Below are 27,380 nucleotides of genomic sequence, written 5' to 3'. Positions count from 1 at the left end.
ACACAGATGAAACCCAGGAATTAAAAAAAAAAGAGTGGGGGGAGGGAGAGAGAGAGGGAGGGAGGGAGGGAGGGAGGGAGGGACGGGGGGGAGAGAGCGAGCAATATTGTGTACAGAAAATTAAAAATATTCCTAAAGGAAGCCCCGATGTTTTAACAGGCAGAATGTTAAAGAACATGGTTGTCTAGCAACCGAGTACCCCCAGGAAAAGGGCTTCTTTTTGAGCCGGGGAACATTTTTTCTACAGGCGTGCACACACACACACACACACACACACACACACACACACATGTGGATGTATCCAGGCTGGGAGCCGCTGCTCTTACCTTTCGCCCCGCGGAGCACAAATCCGAAGCCCTCATTGTCTTTCTTCTGCAGGACCACGGTCTTCTCCTCGATGATGCAGTCACTGTAGAGAGAATTCCGGGGATAGCGCCCATTACTGTAGCCCGTCATCATCACCGTGGCCGATCCTCCAGCGGGGACGTTCATCATCATAGCCAATTAATCACCCCAGCTCGCGGGCTCCAGGCAGCATGGAGGCAAGCAAGCCGGGTGCAGGAGGAGTGAAGGCAGCTGGGGGGCAGGCTAACGGGATAGGCGGGCTCGGAGGGGTGGGCCGGGCAGAGGCAGAGCGGGAGCGAGCAGGAGGCAGGAGTCATACATGGTGATGGCAGCGCGGGCTGGCTCTGGGCAGCGGAAAGCAGAGAAAGTAAGTGGCCCGCGGGCACGGAGGAGGCCGCGCGTTACGGAGCCCGGGCCGGAGGCAGCATCCAGGGCGGCGCAAGGAAGTCAGCCGGAGCGGACAGGAGGCGGCAGGCTTTGTTTTTTTTTTTCTTCTTCTCGAAGGGCTTTAAAAAAACATCACATTCTTTGTGCTCCCTGCAGCCGCAGGTACCGGGAGACGCGGCGACCCCTCCCTCTGCTCCGGGGGAACGCGGGCCCCCCTCGGTCTTCCGCGGAGCCCACAATGCCACCCGGGGCGGCGGCGGCGGCCGGGCGTCATCCCGCGCGGAGAAACCGCAGGCCGGCGGAGGGGGCGGCCGGCGGGCGGGGGCAGGTCACTCCAGTGACACGGAAGCCACTGACAACCCGGCCTCCTCTGGCGTGGGGATGGGGAGAAAGGGGGCTGCAGGCTCCCCCTTGGAGACACAGTCTAAAGCCACACCAGCTGCCTCTTGGCACAGAATTTTTGCTTTTTTTTTAAAGGAAAGAAACCCCAAAGCTCCAACTTTGCTTCGGTGGCCAGAGCCTCCCACCATCCAGAGTACGGGCGCGTCGCCACGTGATCAACCGCCCGCGGCACCGGGTGCAGGACCGAGGTGGACTTCCCGGCACCCCGCCCACCTTCCGGGGGCCGCATCCCTCTAGGATTCCCTGCTGCCCCGGAAGTAAGTCGGAGGGGGCGGGCAGGGCCGCTGCAGGGGAGGGGCAGGAGACAGCCCAGAGAGGCTTTCTCCAGGGTCCTAAGGGGCTGGCGTGGGAGGGCAGGGTGAGGCGGAAGGGCGCCGGCGGGCGGGCCCCCAGCAATTCCGCAGGCCTCTGTCCTGGAGGGGGAGGCCTGGGGATGCAGACGGCGAACGGTGGGACGGGCTCGAAGTCCCAGACGACTGAAGGTCAGCTTTGCCCAGCACTGGATTCGCCTCCTGCAGGAAGCTCGTGGCCCCCGCTTGCAACCCAGGTAGGGTGGCCCGGCAGGGGCCAGCAGCCGAGAGCATCGCACAGCACGGACGAGTCGGGGCAGCTTCCGAGAGGTGGGGGACGCAGCCGGAGGACACACAGGTGTCCGGACCCGCTGCTGAGCCCTCCAGCCCTGCAAGAGGTGCCGCACAAAGGAACTCGTGGGCGCGGCCCTGCCTTCCAGGAAAGCAGGGAGGGACACACACCTTGACAACAGGCAGACCACACAATCCAGGATGACCGGTCCAGGGTGTTCTCAGAACCTGGGCCGGGGTTCAGTCCCTGGGCACTCACTCAGCCTGCCAAGTACGGGGGGGGGGGCCCCAGGGAGCCATTGCTTTAACTGCCGCTTGGCGGGGAGCCAGGACCCGGGAACCACAGGAGCGGAAGGGGAGGGGCTTGGTGGGCGGGGCTCTGGGGGGAGTGGACCCTCCACCAGGCCTGTCCGCCTTTCCATCCCGTGCCTTCCCCGACCAGAATACAGACACAGCTGTCTCCCCACCACCCCTTCTCCCCACCTCTGAACTTCTCAAGCCTGAGGGCGCCCTGGCTGGGCAGGTGCAAACCCGCCACCTGCTCCCCCAGCGAGAGGCCTCCAAGGGCCAGTCTGCTGAAGCCACAGCTTTTGCAGCTGCACGTCCCCCTGCAGGAGCGGCCCCTTGAAACTCTGGAAGGATGGTGCCTGCCCCCCTGGGGACACATGTGGCCCCCGACGCCTGCCTCCGCCCGGCTCCAAGGTGACCCTGTCCCGCTCTCCCCTCTCGTGGCCTCACCATGGGCCGGTTCCACCCGCCTGGCAGGCGACCCCCGACACCTTCAGCTGGACCCTCCAGCTGTCCCCCAGGCCGGGGAACTTGTTAGGGACAGTGTGGCTGGCCGGCCACTGGTTGACTCCCTCCCTACCGACCGTGGAGGGCGAGGGAAGGCATTAGCGTCACGCAGAGCTCAGCTCAGATCCCGGCTTTGCTCTGGCCCCAAGGTCACTCTGACCTTCAGAGCCTCAGGGCCCCGCTCTGCAGAATGGGAATAATAGCAAGGCACGCCTTGAGGACCTCACGAGGAGTCAGCAAAGCAATCCATCTGAGCCCAGGTACGCAGCACGTGTTAAGAACAGCAACCGTCCCGAGCGGGGTCATCGTTGGCGTGTGCCAACCCCCTCTTCCTCCTGTAAGGACCCCTCCCAGGCTAACGGCAGAGCCCCTCTCCTGAGTCCCCTCTTAAACCTCGCGGCGGTTCCTGACGACTTGCTCGTGGCTGCCTGTCTTGGCCCTGTGCTGTGTGGCTACGCCGTCCTGCTCACCGAGAAAACGCCCGGCTCCTTAGTCTCTGATCTGAAGAAAGCAGCTTGAATTCCTCTCTCCTGCATTAGTTCAGTAGCTAAACAGCCCCCGGTGCCCTGCCCGTCATGACCCCATCTCACCTTCATTCACACACAGACCTGGGTTTGAATCCCAACCTGGGCATTCACCAGCTTAGCTTCTCAGAGCCTCAGTTTCCCTATCTGCAATGTGGGAGTAGTAATTCCTGCCTTGCAGGGACTCTGAGAGCAAGTGAGGGCAGTGCCCCTGCCCTCACAACAGGGGAAGGTGCCCTCGTCAGCATCCCCACGTGCCGAACCCCCCAGGAGACGGCGACCTCTTCCTGGGGTTACCCAGCACGGGGCCACGTGAAATGGAGCAAAATGGGCATGAACGCAGGCGTGCAAAACAGGGGTGGCAGTGGCCGAAGGAAGACCGCAGGGTTTCGAGTGAAGAGGTCTCCGGGACGGTCCCCAGAGGGCAGGGCGGCTCAGCATTGTGGAGGGCCCACTGCACACAGCTGGCCCCGCCCAGGACAGGAAAGGCAGTTCCGGGCTCTTAGAAACCTACGATCTGGGTAGCAGTCCTTGAGAAGCGATGGGAAACTCCAACACAAGAGTCATTCCCTTAAAACAGGAGCAAATGTCCAGTTTTGTCCGAATGGCCCGACCACCCGCGTGGGATGAGAATGGGAAATCCCACAGTCCACACCTCAGGGCAGGGCCTTCCCCAGGTGAGAGTCTCCCAGGGGGCTCTTTTGGCTGCTCTATGAACCTAAAAACCGTCTCAGGACGGCAGCCGCGGCATCCGGAAGACGTGGCTTCTGTGTGCTGCCGCCAGAGATGCGCCGAAGCCCCGAGAACCAGAGGCCGCCTGAACCTCCGCCCCAGGCCAGCCCTGGTCCCGCCCGAGCAGATCTGCCCTCCAGATGCAGCCCCAACGCGCGAGATCTGACTTCACTGGGGCAGGACCTCAGCACATGCACGGTCCCCGTGCTGCTCCCCGCGCTGTGCACGCAGAAATCACCACCACCTGGGCCCTGGGGACGGGGCCTAGGGCCGCAAACAGCCCAACTCCAAAGTGATCACGCCCACCTTGCTTTGCATCTTCCCCCTGCCTTGGACCCCAATCGCAGCCCAGCCTCACGGCCGAGTCTCCTCCATATGCTCAGTTTCACTCCCCTGAAACGCCCTCCACTTGGCCTTATCGTTTACCCACGTCCTCGCAGTACCTCACTTCCTTCTGTTCCACGTTCCCTTTGCCGGCCACGTCCACCCAAGCCCTCCTGACAAGGGGCCATCACATAATCTCTCTACGGGGGTTCCCTCCAGCCTTGTCCCAGCCTCTGATGGGGCCCTTCTCACCTTCAAAGCCATCACCTGTGGGCTTCTTGGGAGTAAACATCACGCCCCTTTCTCTCTGAATCTCCCTACGTGCCATAACATCTACTCTTGGTAAGATTCTAACTGTGTTTGTTAATGAGAAAAAAATGTAATCCCGTTGTGCTCTCTTCCGATGTGTTTTCCGAACAGGGCAGGAGAGCACTTTAACGTACCCCCAGTGTACCCTCCTTTGGCAGATTCCTCTAACGGGAGCTGTGGAAGGTAAAGGGGGTGGGCATTCAGCCCAGCCAAGCACAGTTGCTCAGGTTGCGCACAGTACAACTACGGAGAATGCCATTACGTCGTGGCCATCATAGACCCATATGTTTATTGCAGTGATTTTGGCTCAGCTGGAAGGAAAGGGCCTCGAGGAAGGGGCAGCCACCTTCATCGAGTTCATGCAAAGACGGAGTGCAGGCTTTTGGCTGCCTCGGGGAATGCAAGAGACGTCCATAGATGCCCGTCTACCTGGGGGCTGGGCCGCCATGGAATCAGGAGGTATCCACAGAGAACCACATCAACACTGGCAGACACAGCCCCGTGTTGGAAGTCTCCTGGGAGCCACACGGTAAGCCACACGGTACGGACCGTGCAAGGTTTCCGTCTTTTCACTCCCTAATAGCCCTATGCACACAGCAGGAAAGAGTGTACCGAATCATGGAGCGAGGCAGGAGTATGGTGGGAAACCGGTTGGCTGCCAGAGAGGGCCTCAGAGTCCCTGCCCCACTGGCAGGCCTGAAGACACTCCCGGTGCCTGCCTGGCAAGACCGCAGGCGGCCGGGCCTCAAGTGGCCTTAACCGTGGCCCCGTGATGGGCCTACAGAGAAGGCTGCGCTTGGCTTGGGTCCAGAAGGTAGCAGGTGTCAGCGATGACAGTTGGCATTTAGGATTTGTCAGTCACTGAACAGGCTCCCTTGGCAGTGGTGTCTGATCCTGGAGGAGCTGTAAACCTGAAGCCACAGGAAGCCCGGCCTGGGCAGCTGAGATATATGAGCAGGTGGGGCCCTGGGGTGGCTCTGTCTGCCCTGTCTCACGTGGGAAGGCTCATTGCAGGCATTTTAATTTTGAACACAAGGACGGTTGGGGTAGACCAGATGGCCTCAGCCGGGCTCTCAGGATCCCGGCTGGGATGTGACCCTGACGAGTCAAACAGCTCCATTTCTTCCCTCTGCTCCACTGGGATTGGGTTTTGGCCTAGAACCAAAGTTTAGAAGCAACTGGGGCCAATGGTTAAGCTACCACGTTAATTCATAAATGAATGCAGCCCTTCCTTACCGAATATCTTACTTCACCTGAAGTGTCAGGTGAGGGAGTGGATATTCGGAATTTTTGGAGGGAACAGACCAGGCCCAGTCTGGCCCTCGTGGACATGTCAGGGGTAGTGGGTTGAATGTGGATCCCAAAATTCTGTTCACGTCCAGCCCCCCATATCTGTGAACGTGCCCTTATTTGGCGATGAAGTCTTTGCAGATGTGATTGGTTAAGGCGCTCGAGAAGAGCTCGTCCTGGATTCGGTGAGGGCCCTAAAACCAACGGCTTGGGCCTTCGAAGAGAAAAGAGAGGGAGATTTCAGACAGAGGCTCAGGGGAGAGAAGGCCACGCGTGCGAAGACGGGCAGAGACGGGAGGGACGCAGCCACAAGCCGAGAAGCACCCGAAGCTGGAGGAGGGAAGGGAAGGTCCTCCCCGGAGCCTCTGGAGGGAGCGCTGCCCTGCCGGCACCTCGGTCTCAGACTTCTGGCTCCAGAACTGGGGGAGGACACATTTCTGCTGTTTGCGGCCACTCGCTCTGTGGTCATTTGTTACAGCAGCACCAGGAAGCTCATACACCTGGCGGGCGGGAAGATAAATATGAATCCAACCATCACACAGATGTGTAGGATATAGTGCTGTGTGAACTAGAGGGGGCTGGAGGGCTTCCTGTAGGAGGAGGACCAAGGCACGAATAGGAGTGAAGGGGTTGAGGGGCTGGAGAGGGAAAGAGGGAGAGGAGAATATTCCAGACAGAGGTGGAACCACAGGAATGAAAGTTCTGAGGCCCACCTGGGAGGCAGGAGGGGCCGATCACACCAGGCTGTGGGTGTGGGCCGCCTGCACACCAAGAGCAAGGCCCAGGGGTGGCAAGAGGCTGGAATGCAGCTTCAGGCAGGCCCAGGACAGCCCATGCTTCCCCCTAGTATCACCCGGAAGGCCAAAACGACAGAAAGCGGCTGATCTACTACTCTCCCCGCTAGCCTTTTCCCGGCCAGGCCCGAATCCCGCTGGGATAGCCCAAGGCTGACTTAAGCATGGGGCAGAAACTCTGTCCCACAGCCATGTTTCCTGCTCAACAATTCACGCAGGGAGGTCTGCTGTTGCTGTGTTGCTGGTGTAACAGCTCTTCCCAGGCACCAGAACGAGATGCTGGCCAGAGATGCTGCAGGTCATCAGGCCGGCCCGGCCCTGTGGCAGGAGAGGATGTCAGATGAGGCACAAACGCGGGTGCAGGAGGGGCACACACGCCGGACGCGGTGCCTTGGTCAGAAGCGCTGATCCCCTTCAGCTTTGCGGAAGGGGCGCCGTGGACTGCCGGGCACAGGCAGCAGGGCTGTCTCGGCAACTGGGCCCTACAACCCAGCCCCCAGTGCCTCAAAGCTTTGGGGACCCCACAAACATGTTTGCAAGCTGGAAAAGCAAATCCACTGGCTCCAAATTCCAAAGAGCAAACAACATGGAAATTAGCCTGTGTTTAATTGTCTCTGAAATTGAACACGGGGTCAACTTCATTACTGGCTGAATTCTGTGTCCATCACGCACCCTTGCACGTGAAAACTACCTGCGAGTCAGATTTTCTCACTTGGAGACACTTCGTGGGTACGTGGCTCAAGGCAAAGAAATCACAGAAGCCGCTGGGGGTCTTCCTGCACCGAGCTACTCACAGGCAAACGGGTCCAAAGGCAAAGTTACCAAAATCATTTCAGAACTATTGTGTGTGTGGTAAGAAGGTATATTGAATGCAGGCTGTGGGCGTGATGAACACAGCTGATTAGATCTGGGCTGGGGCGGCCGGAACTCAGGGTGCAGGGCCCCAGGGGGGTCTTTCTAAAGCAGCGGAGGCCACGTGGGCAGCCTGGGGACACCCGGGGAAGATCCTGGAGGAGAGGCCGGCACATGTACCACCTCTGAGTGCTCCTCCCAGAGCACTTGTGGGGGGGATCTCGCCTTCTCTAGGGCAGGGAAACGGAGCCCCAGAGAAGCCGCGTGTGCGTCACTCCCCATGGAAACACATTTCGGTGACAGAGCCCGATGGAGGTGGGAACCGGGACGCTGTTAGAAAGAGGGGCCTATAGGGACGGCGAATGGCAGCGGCTGTCCTAGAAACTTCCGGGCTCTGCCAGTCAGGAAGGATGAGGCTACACAGAGAGCCTGTCGGCTCTTCCAAGGGGGATGCCAGGGGCCTCAACAGGTGTCCCAGCTGGGCAGAGATGCCAGGTGTGGGCAGGCGGCCCGGCTCACCACGGCGGCGCTGGCTGCGGAGTGGCACAGAGGGCCGCTCCACAGAGGGCAGGGCCAGGTCCGCTCCTTGGGAAGGGCTGGTGGGCCATGAGCGAGCGGGAGGGGTTCCCCAAGTCATCTGTCCCTCGCCGCCAACACTCACTACCGGTGGGGCACCTCTCAGCTCGCAGCCACACACGCTGCTGCTCCCTGAATCCTGCTTCCTGCATCCCGGTCGGGGGAACGCTTGGTGTTGCCCTCTAGCCCTCCCCACCCCTCACGAGCAGGAGGCAGCCCTAATTCCCAGGGGATGGGAAGCCCACGCCACCTCGGTGCTCAGGGAGGCGGACTGCGCAAGGCTGCTCTGTGTCACGCGCGGGAGATGACGAATGTGGCCAATTCATCCCCCAGTGACACGGCTCCTGGCTCCTGGAGGCCTTGCCCGTGAAGCGGCATCATCTCAATCTCACGGGTGAGGATGACGGGCTGTCCCCACGGAGCGCACCCACCCAATCCGCGGAGACGCGCTCTTACGGGAGCCGTTTCTCCAACAGGCGATTCTGAACACGCCCCGCCTGCCACGATCACGGCATCTCCCTGCTCATCACTAACGTGATAAACAATTACAAGTTTTTCCCAACAGAAGCAATAATGTGCAAAGAACTTGATTCAAATTAAATTGTCTCATCACTTTGTAATAAATCACCCCAGAGCATTTCCTAAGCAAAGCAGGCTGTGTTACCTGCCAAGAACGTAGACGACAAAGACACAGCTTAGATGCCTCCGGAATAATGACAGGAGGTGTGATCATCGCTCCCCGAGGAGATGCACGGAAGTGTGATCGGAAAGGGAAACCAGCCACTTAGAAGCGGAAGGACCCGGGTGGGGGGTCCCGGTTTGACCAAACCAGCTCTGTGACCTTGGATGTCAAAATATGGATGGCAACCGCAGCCTTGAAACATCACAATGAGATAAGAAATGGGGTAAATAAAAAAGAAATTAGGAATTTGGGACTAACAGATACACACTACTATATATAAAATAGATAACCAACAAGGACCTACGGTATAGCACAGGGAACTACATTCAATATTTTGTAATAACCTATAATTGAAAAGAATTTGAAAAAGAATATATATATATAACTATATCACTTTGCTGTACGCCTGAAACTAACACAACATTGTAAATCAACTATACTCCAATAAAAAAAAAAAAGTCAGTCCACAGCACAGGGTGTGACACACAGCAGAGGGTGGCAGACTTTATCAGCTAGTGAGAGTGTATCTTATGCATTCATTCTGAAAACGTTAAATGTAAACTGAAATATTTATACATGCTCCCTACGTAAAAGAATCTGCTGGTGACGTCAGCAGGGCACCCCCAAGGCTTCCTTCCTCATAAAGGTGCAGGCAGACCTTGCAGATATTGGGGGTTCAGTTCCAGATCACGGAAATAAAGGGAATATGGAAACAGAGCGAGTCACACGAGTTTTCTGGTTTCCCAGGGCATATAAAAGTGATGTTTACACTACACTGCAGTCTATTAAGTGTGTAAAAGCATTATGTCTACGATAATAATGTGCATACGTTAATTAAAAAACACTTTATGGCTGGACTTCCCTGGTGGCGCGGAGGTTAAGAATCCGCCTGCCAATGCAGGGGACACGGATTTGATCCCTGGTCTGGGAAGATCCCACATGCTGCGGAGCAACTAAGCCCATGCACCACAACTACTGAGCCCGTGCTCCATAACAAGAGAAGCCACCGCAATGAGAAGCCCACACACCGCAGCGAAGAGTAGCCCCCGCTCTCTGCTAGTAGAGAAAGCCCACGTGCAGCAACAAAGACCCAACACAGCCAAAAAAATAAAAATAGAAAAAAAAATACTTTATGGCTAAGAAATATTAACCGTCATCTGAACCTTTAGTGAGATGCAGTCTTTTTGCAACAGTAACACGAAAGATCATTGATCACAGATCACCGTAGCAAATATAATAACAATGAAAACGTTTGAAATGTGAGAAGTACCAAAATGTGATGCAGAGACACCAAGCGAGATGTTGGAAAAATGGCGCCAACAGACTTGCTGGACACAGAGTTGCCACAAACCTTCAATTTGTGAAAAATACACAATGAAGCAAAGTGCAGTAAAGTGAGGTGTGCCTGGACATCCTTCACGTGCGTTTATTTAGAGCAGGACACTCCTGTGAGTCAGAAAGCCAGGAGGCAGGGGGCCCGTGAGGGAGGGATGCCCAGGGACCTCCCTGTGCTTTCAAAGTGGCAGGAGCCCCCAGGGCTCTGCCCATGTAGACGCCGCGTGCTGCCGTCATGAGCAACGTGCCGTCCCATGTCACCGGAAAAGCAGGGAGCTCAGCCTCGCAGGACGGGGCCCCCCAGCAACCGGGGAAAAGATGCTCCAGGTTCCAGGGCCAGAGGAAAAGAGCCTTGGTACCCATGCAAGTGGGACGCAGAATGCCCAGGTGCCGGTCCCAACCCGGGGAGTCTTCCTGAAGCCTCTGTTCCCACCTAACCTGTCGGTACGTGTCATCCGCAGGAGCGCCAAGACAGAGCCGGCGTTTGCACACCTGTCCTGAACTCCCCGTATTCCAGGGCCCCATCTTTTCACGTGAGGACCACAAAAGCTTCCTGACCAGTCTCCCCTTGAATTCACTCTTTATTATAAAAACCTGAAACCAGATCATATCTTTCTCACTTAAAATACTCCGACAGCTGCTCATCGGAATCGGGTAAAAATCCGAATTCCCCCCCACGGCGAAGACCCTGTGTGATCTGCCCGGTCCTCTTCCTCGAGCTCCGTGTCCCAGCCACGCGGCCGCCACCGGGTCAAGCCCACCTCCACTGCGGTGCCTGCGCTCCGCCTGGAACGCTGCTGCAGGCCCTCAGGAGCCAGACTCCCGTCACTGGCCACGTCCCGAGGTCACTTTGCGGAGGCGCCCTCCTTCCTGCCCAGACGCACCCTCCATGGTCCCGATGCTCTGCCCTTCCCTCTGCTTTATAACTGTCTTCTCACTTACTGAATTTGAAATTGTGATTTATTTGTTTACAGTCTGATTCTCCCAGCAGCGTGTGGGTGCCCCCAGGGCGGGGCCTGGCCCTGCCCACCTCACTTCTAGACGCCCCGCTTTCTCGTCCTGGCTCTGGCAAAGGCTGGCAATGGGACCCCGGACAGGATCCCCCCCACACACACACTCTGGGCTTGGGGTCAGAACATTCCGGTAGGTACTTAAATGATGCTCACTGACTCAACAAATGAAACCTAAGCCCGGGACTCTTGTGTGCGGCCTGTGATGCAGATGGAGTGACCCATGTCCTGGGCTACCCGGGCCCGAGGCGTTTCCTGAGACACGGTGCTTTCAGTTTTAAAACCAAGCTGGTCCCAGGCAAACCAGGAAGAGATGGTCGCCCTCCTGTTCGGCCGCCTTCAGCGGGGAGCACGATGCCCGCAGCCCTGTCTAAGCCGCTTTCCCACACTACCTCCCCCAAGACCCTTCCCACCCTCCAGGCGGGTGGGATCATTCTCGTGAGAGTCCGTGAAGCTGGTGGGGGGAAGGGTTTGCCCAGGGCCACGTGGCTCGGCCAGGGGGCAGGGCCAACTCATCAACCTTGGCCTTTGACTCTGAACTGAACGTTCTTTAAAGAAAACAAGCGAAATACAGACACACACAAAGAAACCAAAACTAGGGGAGCAGGACAAGTTCCTGGCATTTTGCTGGGGGTCCGGGAAGGGGCTGCCGTGACTTTTCTTCCTTTGGTGATCAAAACGACAGGCCAGGCCGCCCCGTCTGTCGGTCTCGAGTTTGCCCCCAGAGACCACGCTGAGTGGGCTGGCGGACAGACACTGGGCTCAGCTGGCGAGGCCAGTTCCCGAGTCCCTCTGGGGGAGGTGGGCATTATCCACAGCTATAAAGCCACTGAATCAGACTGCGCGGGGGTGTCACTCGGGGACCCTGGCTTTGGACAGGAGGTGGAACCTGGGTGGGGTGAGGGGCATGGAGGGCTCACCCTGACCCCACAGTTCCCCTGCCAAGCTCACCTGCCCAGGATGGCTCTGACCTCTAAGCTGAGAGGATACAAGAACCCCAGGCCAGGCCCCAGCTGGAGGGGAGAGCCCGGCCACCGCTCCTGTCCACCCCAGAACACCAACCTCCTTCCATGGGAACATTTTATTCTTGTTCCAAGTGCTGAGGCTTAGATGAGAGACTGCCTCCACTGAAGGGGAAGTTCTAAAAGTCACTCAAAGGGTGAAGGAGACACACTTCCAGGTGGATGGAGCCCTGTGAAAGGAGCCTGGCAAACGTTCTAGATCAGGGGTTGCCCTTCTTTCTGTGAAGGGCCGGAGAGTAAACATTTCATGTTTGCTGGGACACAGAGTCCCTGTTGTAACTACTCATTCTGCTAGTTGTGGCTGAAAGGCAGCCACGACACTATGTAAATGACTGGGCGGAGCTATGTTCCAATAAAACTTTATTTACAAAAACAAGCGGTGGGCCGGATTGGGCCCGTGGGCCGTGGGTTATAAAGACATGTTCTAAATGTCCTGAAGACACTTGAACTGACACAAATAATACATGTATATGAGTGCCTCAAGATAACCCACAGGGACCTACATATAATAAAAGCTAAGAAAGTCTTAATCCTCCTATGCAAGCAACATTTATACGACCGCACACAGGTGCCAGGTTGGATATATCTGAGCTTTTCCTCTGAAAAGAAAAAAAAAACTTTTTAGAAATGGGGTCATCTGTGAGGTGCGCTAGAAAGGTTCAGAGGATCGTACGGAGAGTCCTTTCTGAAGCACAAAGAGACACCCTCCCCCCTGACTGTGTCTGGGTTTTTGTGTGCTCAGTTGGCTCAAAGTGGGAGGAGGTCTGGATTCTGGCTTACCTGGTTATAATGGAGAAGTAATAATAGTAGACGTTATAATTATTATGCACAGTCTTTGAGCACTTTTGGTCACTAGGCAGGGTTCTAAGCGCTTCCTGTGTTAAATTCACTAAATTCTCACGATGACCCCGTGAAGGAGGTACTGTTGTTACTCCCACTCTCTGGATGAAGCAACTGAGGCACAGAGAGGTTGAGTGATTTGCATGAGGACACACAGATGGAGGCAAAGCCGTGCTGTCTGGGGCTGGCGCCATGACCTAGGACTGCGTGACACTGAACAGCTGGGGGTCACTGGCCAGGTGGGGAAGGACTTGTCGGGGTGGCAGAGGGCCGGTTCCGGTAGCACATTCTGGAGAAGGCATCTGTGACTTCCTGTCAATCCCCGAGCTCCCTGGAGAGCCCCTGGGGGTCCCCCGAGAAGCTTCTGCTGGTACATCCCGCTCCACATTGAAACAGAACCGGAAATGGTGTGCCACGGCGAATGCAAGCAAGGAAGAACACAGTGGGGTGAGCAGAGCTAAAAGCAGAGGCCCGACACCTAAAACGGTGCAGAAACCAACCCTTCTGTGTGAAGGTTTGCTGTTGAAATAGCATGTGTGGTTCTGAAAGTGCGCGCCTTACGACTCCCTGTTGCAACGAATGGGCCATCTGCCAGGTGAGGTCTTCCTGGCTGACAGGTGTGCCGCTCCTGTGCTCATTTTTTTACTTCTGCCTGGAACACGCTCTGTAGGCTCGCTATCGCTATATGCCGAAGTCCTATTCATCTTTCAAAACCCGCCAAAAGCCACCACTTCCAGGCGCGGCCGGGAGCCTTGGCCCTCTCACACACCCAGCTCCTTCCCCCGGCCTGCTTTCCACTACTAAGGCTGGAAAAGTCAGATCCTTGCTTTCCCAGCCTCCCCTGCAATTAGGGGTGGTCACTGGACACGGTTTTGGCCAATGAGGCCTGAGGGTGAGTGTCTGGGGGGCCCTCTTGGAAATATTTTACTTGGGGGGAGAGAGATCAGAGGAGTGCTTCCTGGTGCTTTATTCCCCTATATTGTTGCATAAGATTTGCTCTAAGGACATGATATGCGGAGCTGTGGCCGCCGTCTTGTGGCCATGAGGGAAAGGCCAAGAAGCTTACAGAGACGCCACTGACCCACGGGACAAACCCTGGACATGCCTTCCTCCAGGCTCACCATGGTGGCCTCAGACACCATTAGTGGGGTTTTGATTATTTGCAAATAATAAAAGCTTTCCTAATGGACATCTAGAGGTTGGAGAGGGAGGGAGGGGAGGATGGTTATAGATGAGAGGATACGGACCATGCCCAGATTTCAGGATGCTAAGACTTCCTGATAAATCCTTCAAGTTATGTTCTGGGCCGGGCAAGAGTCCTCCAGACCCTCTCCTTTGCCGGCTGATTGCTGGCAGTGAGGATTCAGGAGCCCTGGTGACACAGACCTGGAGTTCTGCACAACCTTCAGTCTTCCGAGGAAGATTTGGTGACAGCCCCTTGTCTCAAATGGACTCAGTTCAGAGAGCTGAGAGCGAAATAAAAGTGGCTTCCTTGGTCTTAGCCAAGACTAATTTCCCGCTAACCATAGCACAGACTCCCTAGGCATCCCAGCTGATCCAAAGCTCAAGGTCATACAGCTGCCCGGGGGGCGGAGCTGGGCATCCAGAGGAGGTGCTGGGCTGCAGAGCCCCCTTGGCCGGCGGAGGGAGACCACAGAGCTCCTCCCCGGCCCTCGGCATCCTTTTGGGGTGTGCGCTGTCTGGGCCAGTTCCTCCAGGCCCTGCAGAACTCGGGGGCCTGGCACCCACGTCCTGTCTCCCCACAACTAACACAAAGGGCGCTGTGCCCGAGCTGGGTGAGGACCAGAGCCTCAGCCCTGGAGCAGCGAGGGAGTCGGGAACGACGGGCCCCCAGTCCCCCCTGCGGGTCTGCCCTTCAGGTGACCTCCCTTGAAACACCTCCCTGCCCCTTCCAGCCGCCTGCCCCATGCCGTCAGCCTGTTCCCTTCACTCCACCAAATCGACAACAGTCTGAAACGACCTCCCTTCCTCTCCCCACGTCCCTGGAGGACCCCCCTGGATGGGGCCTGGGGAGGGGAGGGCAGGGTGCCGTCCTTCCTGCTGGCCCCGCCCTCCCCAAAGCCTGGGGTGTCTCCATGCACAGTGGGCACCAGGTGGCTTCTGTGTGTGACCTGAGTCCCCCGTCAGAGCCCAGGCCTGGCCCAGACCTTTCCTCGCCCACTGCCTGCCACCCACCCCAGCGCCCTATAGGCTCCTGGTGGCCCAGGTGCCAACACGCAGGGTGAGCCATTTCCAAGCCCCCAGGGCCCACCCAGGTGTGAGTTCCGCCTCTGGGGGTGCACAGAGGGTGGCGGCAGGCGGGTGTCAGTCCTGGGCACTCGTTGGGGGCGCTGGTATGCCCGAGGGAAGACATACGTACAGTGGCTGGAGAGCGTTCCCCCCAAATTCATGTCCACCCTGAACTCGGAACGTGACTTATTAGGAAACAGGGTCTTTGCAGAAGTAATTAAGGTAAGGATGGAGGAGAGATCGTTCTGAATCTGGGGGGCCCTGAACCCCGTGAGAGGCGCCCTCATGAGAGGGGAGACAGAGAGGGAAGAGGACAAAGCGACGTGAAGACCAGGCACAGACTGGAGCGACGCGGCCACAGGCCCAGGGACAGCCGGGGCCCCAGAAGCTGGAAGAGGCAGGAAGGAGCAGGGCCCCGCCCACACCTTGATCTCAGGCTTCTGACCTCCAGAACTGGGGGAGGACAGATCTGTGTTGGTCTAAGCTGCCCAGTGTGCGGGCGCCTGCAGGGCAGCCCAGGTCACTCATTCGAGGAGTGACCTGTGGAGTGACATGGCCGCACAGGCTGTCCGGAGAGGATGCTGTGGGCTCAGGCGGTGAACGCCGGCTCTGCGCTCTGTCTGCAGAAACCTCTGCGCAGGTGCCGGGGCCGGGATGGGTCCCTCAGGGCCCCGCGGTCTTCCGAGGCTCCCGGGACAGCCAGCACCCTGACCAGGGGTGGCCGGCTCCCTGGGGGAGCAGCACGGAGAAGGCAAGTGAGAAGCAGGCCGGGTGCCGTCCTGATGCCACACTGGTCAAGGTGGCCTTCCTCCAGGTGCTGTGTGAGTCCGGCCTCCATGGCCCGGCCCTGCCCTGTGCACCGTGCTCCCGGCCAGCGCCTTCGTTCCCGGATGCAGGTGGGCTCTGGCCGGGGCCTCTGCGGCAGCAAACGCCTACCCTCCTCCTGGGTGGCCCTAGCACAGCCTCAGAGCCGGGGGACCCCGTGGATTTTCCCAGTGGGCACACGAGCCCAGACCTCATCTCCTGTCCTGCAAGCCTCTGGGATAACAGGGGGTCCCAAGGAGGCCTATGAGCGAGGGAGGGGGTGCGGTGGGAACCATCTGGGACAGAAGCCGGGGTCTCGAGTCCCTTCCTGGCCTTGGGCAAGTGGCTGGAACCCTTGCAGCCTCAGTCTCCCCATCTGTAGAGTGGGGCCCTCTCTCCCTGTCCCGGGCAGCAATGTGCTTACGGCGAACAGGGATCAGAACGGCCTGGGCCAGGGTCTGTTCTCACTGCTCACAAACTGTGTTAGTTTCTGTCGCTTCTGGAACAACTTAACACAAGCTTGGTGGCGTCCACATCGCAGATTTATTCTTACTGCTGGAGGTCGCAGGTCTCACGGGGCCAACATCAGGGTGCGGCAGGGCTAGCTCCTCCCGGAGGCCCCAGGGGAGAATCTGTTTCTCGCCCTTTCGTTTCTAGAGGCCACCTGTACCCCTTGGCTCGTGGCCCCTTCCTCCATCACTGCACCCTCTGCTCTTCTGTCATATATCCTCCCTCCCTCTACTCCTGACCCTCCTTCCCCCCTCTACTAGGGACCCTGCAGTCAACACGGGGCCCACCCAGATGCTCCAGTATCATGTTCCAATCTTGAGGTCAGCTGACACGCTGACAAGGTCTCACGTGCAAACTTAATTCTCCTCGGCCATGTGACATAGACATGTGCCAGAGATCAGGACGCAGCGTCTCTGGGGGGCCACGACTCGGACCACCACACCGCCTAAGCTGCCCCTCCCCGCGGTGGAGAGACGGCGAGACAGACCCAGCTTGCCATGCAGGCTGGGGGTGTTTCCAGTAAACCTCGCCGATCTGGGGCTGACTCATCACGTCCCAGGCCCTGCCTGGGGAGATGCTGGGGTGGGGGGAGAAGCAGGTCGGGGCGCGGGCACCAGCATGGGAGCAGGCAGACAGGACCGCAGCGGACACATTCACGCATTCTTTCCTTGTAAGCCACGCTCTCCCGGGGTTGGAGGAACAAAGCCAGGTCAGTAATTAGATCACATGCAGTTACCCACAGAAACAGCAAACATGCCATTTCCTGGGGGCTCTGCTGTCAAGTGCCCTGACTGGTAAGAGAGCTGGGCGGTGACATGGGCGTCTCAGGGGCCCCTGCTCCGTGGCGTAGGGGTGAACAGCTCGCGCGTGGAAGTGTTCCTCCGCGTTTCCAGGTCTCCGGTGGAGGAGAATTCGGCAGAAAACTCTCTGTGAGACCCAGCTCTAATCCCGCACGCGACGCTGATGAATTTCAGCTGGGGCTGGCGGGCACCTCGGCTTGCAAGGTTAAAGAGTCCATCAGATTCCCAGCACAGAAACTAATGAGATAAAGATGGAACTCAGGTCCCCTGGGGAATCATCTCCATGAAGGCCGAGAGGTGCACATCGCCGGGCATCCACCCCAGCTACTCCGGGAAACTGGATCCACCGCCAGCCCTGGGCGCCCCCTGCCTTGCCGGGGGGGGTGGGGGATGCACCCCATTTCCGCGGGGGGAGCAGTGAACTTGGAGCATGCCGGGTTCCCAGATCGTTCAGTTTCCCACCTGCTCAGTCCGTTTCGTTCAAGTATTGGATCCAGCCCAGCCTACCAACACCGTGACCCGGGGTCGGGGCAGGGAGCCCCCAATGCCCCTCAGAGAAAATCCATCCTTTCTTGATCAGTTGGAGCTCTTGGTTTCAGTAACAGAAACCCCCTCGCGATGTCCTGAACACACGGGATTCTGCGCTGGTCGCGCGAGGATGCTGATGGCTGAACCACCTTGGTTTTATAAGAACAGGAGCTGGACTTGTTTAGGTTGAAGCCTGCAGGGAACCCACCTGGGGTGAGGGGGACTTTCTCCAGGTCGGAGGGAGCTGCTTTTTCCCTGTGATAGAAACGGGGGCCCGGGCCATCGGCCAGAGTGCGAGTGAGCCCCAGGGGGCGGGCTGGGGAGTGCATCTGACCCAGCAAATGGTTTTAGGGACGGACCAGGTAGAAAGACGTCCTCAAGGGCACAGCGAGGCGCGTCCAGGATGGTGACGCTGCTGTACTCCCCAGACCGGAAGGGCCCCAGCTACCTGCCAGGAGGAGGCTTCTGGGTACCCTGGGGCCCATGCCCTAAACGGCAGGAGAGAGCAGGTAGTGTCCCTATGCCTAGGGGTCAGGGATCACCCCACAGGTGAGGAAATGGAGGTACAGATGGTGACGCGTCTGAGGTGAAACAGCGGAGGGGGCCAAGCGGGAACTCAGAGGAGAGGGTTCGCCCTGGGAGGTGGTGGCACAGGCTTCGCTCCCGGCCCCAGGGTCTCTCTTCCGCTGCTCCCCTCACCCCTCTCTCCAACCTTCCCCACGTCTTTGGTCCACCCGCACCTTCTCAGCGGGGTCCACCCGGTGTCTCTGTTTAATGCAGCGGCCTGCCCTCCTCCTGCCGACCAGCACCCACTTTCTGTTGCTTCTGCAAAACGTGTCACCTCCTGTTGACCCTGCGTGAGTGTCCTGGGGCTGCTGCGACCAGTGACAGCACACTGGCTGGCTTCAAACAGAGGAAGCTAAATTTCTCACAGTTCTGGAAGCAGAAGTTCACTGTCAGTTGTCACCGGGCCAAAACCAAGGCATCAGCTGGGACGGCTCCCTCCAGGGGTCCTAGAGGAGGGTCCTTCCTGCCTCCTCCAGCTCCTGGGGGCTCCAGGCATCCCTGGGCCTATGGCCACGTCCCTCCAGCCTCTGTCTGTCATCACGTGGTCTCCTCCTTGTCTGTAGTCAAATCCCCCTCTGGCTCCCACTTATAAGGACACCTGTGATGACATTTAGCCCCACCCCCCCACAGATAATCCCAGATAATGTCCCCATCTTGACATTCTTAACCACATCTGCAAAGACCTCCGTTTTTTGCCATATAAGGTGACATGCACAGGTGCTGGGGACTTGACACAGACGTCTCTGGGGGCCGTTATACAGCTGACCACACACGCCAATTACATCAAACAGAATCTCTGCACATATGATGCATGTTTTCTCCATGAACTCATAACAAGAGATGGACGAAGTGCTGGGTCCCCACTGCGCTCCCCCCTTCTCTGTATCCACGTCCCCCTCCCAAGGGTCTTCATCAACCCATCGCCTCATCCATCCATCACCCTGAGATGTGGGAAATGGCCCCCAGAGCCTGACACCATGCACCTTCAGCGACCCACTCCCCGGTTTCCTAAGACAACGTCGCTCATTCCCTCACGCTCTCCCCATCGGGAAGTGCAGGCCATGGCAGGAACACTGGGGCAGGACACAGGCATACCCTGCCCCTGCGCCGCGCCCGGCAGGACGCACAGGCGCCCTCCCTGTCCTTCCAGTGGAGGAGGGCCGATGGCTGCGGCACTTCCGATAGATCACATGCCTCTCTGCCCCGGGGTCCCCATCAGGACACAGAAGCTCTAAGCACACAGGCGAGAAGAGAATAGGGGAGAGGTAAAGCATTTGTGCGTTTCCTGGGTGGAGACCCTAACATTTTCTCGGTACCCGACTCAGATCCCTGACCTCAATCCCAGCCACATCCCCAGGCGGTGCTGCCACGGGGCCCCCGCCTTCCCACCTGAGAGTCCCCAGAGGCTTGGGCGAAAAAGGCGATTTGTGAGAAGAGCCCACACTTTGGGAACAGGACAGAAGAACCTCCCGATCTCCAGCCGGAACCCTTCCGTAGAGCTCATCTCCCCACCGCCCCCCGGGCCCCCTTTGCTCATCCTCCAGCCCCTGCTCGTCCACAAACAGCCTGGGCTCCGCAGGGCCAACTCCAGGCCAGGGACCGGGGACACAGTGGCGCCATCGGCCACGCCAGGCTTCCGGTCACTTGGACCTTGATTAGCGGAGTCGGACGGGAATCTGCAAAGCCCTGCTTGCAGGCTGGCAGCCACCCAGAGTGTGCACAGACATCCTGGGGCTGCAGGCGGTGTAACCCACCTCCCGGGGAGAGAAGGCAGCAGCGCTTCTAGGCCACGCCTTCCTGCAGGCCCCGGGTGGCTGCATGTGGGCCAGTGTCCTGGGGGCTGAGACAGGTGTCCTTCTGCCCTGGAGGGCAGACGGCAGCTGCCCCTTTCCTCTCCCTACGCGCCGGGACCCGGCCCTTCGCTTCCCTGCCTGGGGCCGGTCCAGCCTGCCTGCTCCTTGGACTAAGCCGACCTTTAGACAAAGCTAGATTATGTTCTGTTCAAAAACATGGAAGTGCAATCGACAAAACGTGAAACTAACGGAAGTGCAATCGACAAAACGTGAAATTAACCACCGTGAAGCGAACACTTCGGAGGAAGTTAGTGCGTTTACCATGCTGTGCGTCCACCAGCTCTGTGCAGCTCCAGCACGTTCATCACCCCTAAAGGAAACCGTGCCTGTGAGGCGGGCACGCCCCCCTGGAATGACTCTTAAAGACACAGGGAAGAAAGGGCCCTCGCAGAACATAATCTATCAGAAATGGGCATGAGATGGCGCTAAGGGAGAAAGTCCCTGGAATCCTCATAAGGCTGGGGCTGAGCGCACCTGGCCGCCCCGCTGTGGGTTTCCACATCTGACGTTCCCGTGGGGTGAGGTGGGGTGAGGTGCTGAGAAGAGGGTGTGAAATTGGGGTGCTCTGAATGAGCGAGCCTCAGTTTCCACAACTGCGTGAGGACCAAGGATGCAGGGCAAGTGCTCTGCACACGGCAGGTGCTCGATGCCGTGGGGGCCCCAGCGCTGGCACTGCAGTAAATCTGATGAAGGTCGGGGAGGGGATCTGTGGAGGACGACTTAGGCTGGGGCCGGGGTGAGTGTGTCGGGAAGCAGAGCCAGCCAGGGCAACGGCACGGAGTACCGTGGAGGGAGCAGAGGGGCCTGCGGGTGGAGGAGAGGTCCTTACACGACACACAAAGGCGCCGAACGTACCGCGTCCAGTGCAGGTTGTACGCGTGCAGGAAACTCTCATTTCAGAAATACCATCCGAGTGGGTAGACTGTGAGGGGGGACAAAGCTGCTGATAGCCGGGAGATGAGTCAGAGAACTGAAGCCCAGTCCAGGTGAGAGCTGGGGGAGGGGCGAATCTGAATCTGCCCCAGGCTGCAGCGATGGGGGAGGAGGCCCAGCCAGGGGAATTGACAGGACTTGGGGTCGACTGGCTACCAGGGAGAGGCCAGTGGCTGCCGTCTGCTACCTGGCCATGTCTGCTTCGGAAATGCCTATGCTCTACGTGAGGAGGTCAGAGCCCTGGCTTGCCTGCCTTCCTTCCATCTACTCGCCCACCAACCCACTCACTCAGGCATCCACCCATCCATCTCCTCCATCCACCCACCCAACCATCCATCCATCCATCCATCCACCCACCTCCATCCCATTCATCTATCCATCCATCTACTCATCTATTCATCCATCTATTCATTCACCCATCCATCCACCCACTGATCTATCATCCAACCACCCATCCATCAGTCATCCATCTACCCACCCATCATCCATCCACCCATCCATCCATCCATCCACCCATCCAGCCAGCCATCCACCTCCATCCCATTCATCTATCCATCCATCTACTCATCTATTCATCCATCTATTCATTCACCCATCCATCCACCCATCTGCTCACCCATAAACCATCCACCCGTTCACTCATCCATCCATCCACTCACTCATCCATCATCTGTCCATCCATCATCCATCCATCCATCCATCCATCTCCTCCATCCACCCACCCATCCATCCACCCATCCATCCACCCATCCATCCATCCACCCACCTCCATCCCATTCATCTATCCACCCACCTCCATCCCATTCATCTATCCACCCATCTACTCATCTATTCATCCATCTATTCATTCACCCATCCATCCACCCATCTGCTCACCCATCCACCCATTCACTCACCCTTCCATCACCTGTCCATCTATCATCCATCCATCCACCCATCATCCATCCATCCACTTCCTGTCCCCACATCCCCTGCACCCACATTCACCCCCACTTCCCATTCTCTGAGGGTTGAGCACTTGCCAAGCCCTACGACAGATACCAGGGAAAACGTGACACGTCAGAGTCAGCCCCGGTCCTGTCCCGGAGGAGACAGATGTAGCAGGTGCAGGACGGAAGGGGCAAAGGCAGAGCAGCTCCCCAGCTCCCCCCTGGCTCAGGTGACGGGGGTCTCCTTGCCTCTCCCTCTGGCTCCTGCCAAGTCAGACACCAAAGACCCTACTGCTTCCTGGAGGAGGGCCTGAAGCACCAGGCCTTGGCCAGAAGTGGGGATTCAGCACGGGCATCTCCCAAGGGCCTACTGGGTGCCACTGTGAGAACCAACCTCCTCATCTCCTCCTGGGCCTGGCATCCCCACTGGCTGCCTGTGCCTACGTCTCAGGGTCTGCAGTTCCCAGGAGGTTTACTCACAGGTGCCCATCGGCTGGTGGTGACAGCAGTTTCAGGCAGAGTGTAGAGTCTATAGCCAGTAGAGACACTGGGATGATGTCGCCATTTTACAGGTGGGGAAACTGAGGCCCAGGCAGGCGGCCAGTGTCAGAGCTGGGACTGGGACCCTGGCATCTCAGCCGGTTGGCTTGGGCTTGAAGCTGCCCCCAGGATTTCAGATTAGTTCACCTGGTCACATATTTGAGGGCTGGCCCTGTCTCAGACCCTGAGCCAGGGCCGCGGGGGTTGGAGGGATGTGGACATTGGCCAGGGGAGGCGGTGGGGGCTCCTGCCGGCTCGCAGGGCTGTCTCTGCAGCTGGTGACCTCACGTGGGCAGCTTGAAATCAGCCACGGCGGGAAGATTCACACTATGGGCACTGGCAAAAGCTACAAACCAGGGCGGAGACAGGACGGGGGCAGGGAGAGGCCAGGCGGTCGGGGAGGAGGTGTGCAGAGGCAGAGGCTGCTTTGGCGGCAGTGACCGTGTTAAACGTTAGGGAGAACCAGCCGAGTTCTCCGGCCGGTGCTCTGGGAGCTGGGAGGTTCTTGTGACATGTGGTCCTCACCTGCTCCATCCCCGTGGGGAACATGCAGGCCACAGTGGGGTCCAGCCTGGAGGTGTGCCGGAACCCCAGCCTCCCCCGGCTCCTCCTTGGCTGTTTCTCCATCGTCCCCCCATCCGCCTGCGCTCCCCCAGCCCACACACCCACTGGCCACCTGGGCGTGTTCTAAATGTGGCCTGAGGGAGCACCGAGCCACGCGCCTCCCTTGTGGGGAGAGACCCACCCCCTGGCCCCCAGGCAGGGCCTTGAGGTCCAGAAAAAAGGGGCCAGAGCCTCCTTGAAAAGGCTGATGAGAGAGCCCTGGGTCCCTGAGAGCCTCAGCTTCTCTGCCCTGGAGGAGGGTGGCCCTGGGGTCCTCGCCGGCCAGGCTCAGCAGCTCTGAAAGCACCCCTCCCCCAACCTGGGAGGCCCAGGGCTGCCCAACCCCCTGCAGAGCAGTTTCTGAGCTGGCTCCCCAGGCCGGTCAAGAGGAGGTTCCTGCCACTGTAGAGGGTCTGAGTATTTCCCCAGCCAGAGCAACCCTCCCTCACATGGATCTGGGACCACCAGGAGGACCCAAAGCCCCCAGGTCCAGCGCTTGACGCCGCCAAGCCAGCAACCCCCGGCTGTCCTGAGGGGCTGGGAACCAGAGCACACCTAGGACGCATACTAAGGGCCAGGCCTGTGCTGTGCTTCCTGAGTAACTATCTATTCAAATCCCTGTGGCCGATCGGCACCAGGTGGAGCGGAGTGAATGGTCTTGTCTGTGTCACGGAGCTGGTGAGGTGAGGCTGGGGGACGCGGGTCTGAGCCCTTTGCACCGCACACTCTTCCCTGACCAGAGGGCGCCCCCGCTCTCCACCACCCAGCGTGGACCCAGCGTCCCCAGGACCTGCTCTCATCACCACCGCATCACCCGCCCCTCTGTGCGCGCTCACTCCAGAAGGGAAACACACCGGCTTGGGCTCTGCCTTGAGAGCAGCTGCGTGCAGAGACCTGCCCGTGCAAGGCTGTCTGGTTTACCGCCCCCCCAAAACCCAGAAACCACTTTTCTCAAGCCTTAGAAGCTTGTCCCGTCACTGAAAGGAAGAGCTCCTGGCACGTCACAATGTGATCGCCAAATAGTAACTTACAGGGACAGGTGAGAAGTTGAAGGAAGTTCCCAGAATACAGAGCAGAAAGGCAGAGAGTTAGAAAACATGAGAAAGGATGAGGGACAAGGGGAACAGACTCAGATGGTCCCGCAGGAAATCCAGAAAGACAGAGACGGAGAAGTGAGGACGTTTTTCAGGGGGAGGATACAAGGATATTCTTAAAGTTGAAGCTGCTTCAGTCTGAAGGAGCCTCCACGAGAGTGAAGATAATGGATAAAGATAAGACTCACGGGCTTCCCTGGTGGCGCAGTGGTTGAGAGTCCGCCTGCCGATGCCGGGGACACGGGTTCGTGCCCCGGTCCGGGAAGATCCCACATGCTGCAGAGCGGCTGGGCCCGTGAGCCATGGCCGCTGAGCCTGCGCGTCTGGAGCCTGTGCTCCGCAACGGGAGAGGCCACAACAGTGAGAGGCCCGCGTACCACAGAAAGAAAAAAAAACATAAAAAACAAACAAAACAAAACAAAACTAAAAAGAGATAAGACTCACACCCAAGCCCATCACCAGGGCATTTCAGAGCAGCGAGGAAAATAGATGCAATGACTACAATGACCTTCCTACTAAGTTCCAGGGAGGAAACAAAGAATCCGCCCTGTAACTTGTCACCAGCAACAAGGAAAGGTGAGATGAAAAGGAGGTGATGCCTTTAGCATTCAGCAGGATAACCATTTTGAATCTGGAATTCTACAAAACTGAGCACGTTTGAAAATCAGAGACTTTTCAGATATGAGAGTCTATACTCTAGGGGCCTTTCCTGAGGTTGTTACTTGAATACGTGTCCCAGCAGAACAAGGATAAAGACACAGTTCTCTTATCCAGTAGCTCAAGGAAGGGGACTCTCAGAATGATAACTGTCCACTGGGAACTCCACATTAGGGCCGAGAGCCAGAGGCCTCCGATGAGAGTGGCAGGGATCCCAGGGGTACATAAGAAACAGGATGATATTTTGATGACATAAAAAGAAGACATAATTCTTCTCCCACAAGAAAAGAAGAAAGGCAATGTGAACATCATGACCCTGACGCTAAGCTAAAATTTGTCATGATTTTGAACAACTGATGGAGTAGAAGAAGAAAGGATCCGCTGGTCTGTGATGTTAGAAAGACCCTTCTCATGGGTCTTTAAAGAGGAACTGGAGTCCTAGCCCCGTTCTTGGTCCTCATGTAAACGTTTACATCATCATCGTAATGTACTGTTTTCTGCCGGTTTTTAACTTTCGAATCCAACTTATAGACAGAACTTAGAATGCTTAAATATGGACATAACAAAGGGTCGAGTGATACTGTCTAAAATTTATTAAGCAAGAGAGGAATTTGAGAATGTTACTTAAAGGTAATCAGCAGACCAACAGTAACTTCAAAACTGGGGAGAGAAGTGGTAGACGGATGAAAGCTTCCTTTTTTACGGCAAAGAATCAGGGGTGCTTTACGTTGTTAAATTAACACACAAGGAGGTAATCGGAGGGTTACAGAGGTAACCATCTGAAGAATGAAACAAAAACAGTTAAAGTGGTCCCTCTGCCTCCTGCGGTTGTGTGGATGAGGTTGGGGAGAGGTGGAAAGACCAAGTTTTCCTTCCTTTCCCAGCCCTGCCTTGTGGTTTGGTTAAATTAATGACTTACTTTATTACATGCACGTAGCACTTGGACCAAAATCTGTGACGGGAGGGAAAATGTTAGCCTGAGAGTGACTACGGAGCGGGTCTCCTGGGCAGTCAGACAGCCGTCGGGGGACAGAGAGTGCGGACCAGCGCTGAGGGGGCCCCACCTGGGGCGGCAGGGTGTCGGGGGGAGGGGGCAGGTCTCCTCAGACCCTCGTGATGAATTGAGTGAGGAGGAAGGGGAGAAGAAAGGGAGGAGGGAGGACCAGACTGCAGAGAAGAGCGTTTTTTGAGGGGGGGGAACCATAACAAGCTCAGACTGGGGCACATTCCCTGGGGCTGTGACTGGTGCCAATGGAGACCTGGATCCCAGCGGCCATGTGTACGCAAGTGGTCCCACTGGGAGAGGGAGACGGAAGAGTGGGGATGCGCAGTTGGGGTGACCTCTGACTCTGTGCCCAAAGGGCCACCCCTCTCTTCCTTGGTTTCACAAAATTACGAAAGCAATACATCATTAAAAAAATTACAAATTAGAATTAAAAAAATTAAAATACATATATGTAAAAATTAAAAACACAGATATCTATTGAATAAAAAGCAAAACCACCTCTTTCCCTACCACAGAGGAGCTGCCCCGAGGGCTCCGTGACTAACCGCTGGGCCCAGCCATCAATTAAGAGAGAAAAACAAGAGTATGTTTCCTTACGAATCCAGACGGAGCGCGTTCTCAGAGACTGATCCCTCTTTTCTGAGTCTAAGGCATAATAAAAAAATATAAAATGATGGTGGAGGAAGAATGGGGGAAATCAATGCTTCTTGCCATTCAGTTCTTACTACCTACACACTGAGGCAGTCTTCCAGAACACAGAGTTAGGGTTTCAAAGGAAAGCCAGCTACCCACACACGCGTTCACAATTCCGCATCTCTCTGGATTTATATAGCCCATGCTTCGAGGGAGCTGCAAGCACTAAACACATGTTTTTTCATTCATTCTTACATGAACACCGCTGGAGACATGGCACCAGTAGGAAGCATGATCTCCACTCTGCAAACCTGGTTGTGGGTCAGGGACTGAAGCTCAGAGAGGGACAGCAAGTTGCCCAAAGTCACACAGGGACTTAGTTGGAAAGTCAGATCGAAAACTTAGCATGCTCTATTATCAAGGGCTTTAAAGAGCTTCAGACAATATGCACACATGCTTCTGTACTCAGAGTCCATCTCTGGAAAGACCCTCAGGAAACCAGTAACGGAGGTTCTCTCTGGGGACAGAAACGGGGGCTGCGTGCTAAGGGCGACAGGGAGCCGCACTCTTCACGCTGTAGCACTTGTGCACACTTTGCATTTTTGAACTGTGTGTATCTATTTCCAATTACCAAGTTAAAAAGATATAAAAATTGGACTATGATATCGGAACGCCATGAAAATAAGTAGCTACGGACAGTGGATATTCAACTGGTGGACGGGCACGATTTGCCATCCTTCTAATTCAATCTCTAAGAGCAAATTGGTCTCACCAAGGGAGAGGAATAATGAAATCTCGCACCTTCTGAGACCCTTTCCCAGAGCTGTTTGTGGGCACGTTCCTTCCAAGTGGATGAGAAGCTGCCTGTGCAGC

General features: G+C 57.1%; 1 protein-coding gene across 2 annotated transcripts in view; it reads right to left on the bottom strand.

Annotated features, from left to right (window-relative positions):
- SHANK2 (SH3 and multiple ankyrin repeat domains 2) overlaps nucleotides 1–27,380 on the bottom strand; it is a 453,317-nt gene that overhangs the window by 144,975 nt on the left and 280,962 nt on the right. For both annotated transcript variants that reach the window (XM_060160929.1, XM_060160930.1), the window contains one exon: nucleotides 327–409. In XM_060160929.1, coding sequence (XP_060016912.1) covers nucleotides 327–409 — 83 coding nt within the window. The remainder of the gene's footprint in view (nucleotides 1–326; nucleotides 410–27,380) is intronic.

The sequence above is a fragment of the Lagenorhynchus albirostris genome, chromosome 9, assembly GCF_949774975.1.
Source record: "Lagenorhynchus albirostris chromosome 9, mLagAlb1.1, whole genome shotgun sequence".
Lineage (NCBI taxonomy): Eukaryota > Metazoa > Chordata > Mammalia > Artiodactyla > Delphinidae > Lagenorhynchus > Lagenorhynchus albirostris.
Note: the sequence above shows the minus strand (reverse complement) of the source record. Positions and strands in the feature narration are given on the sequence as shown.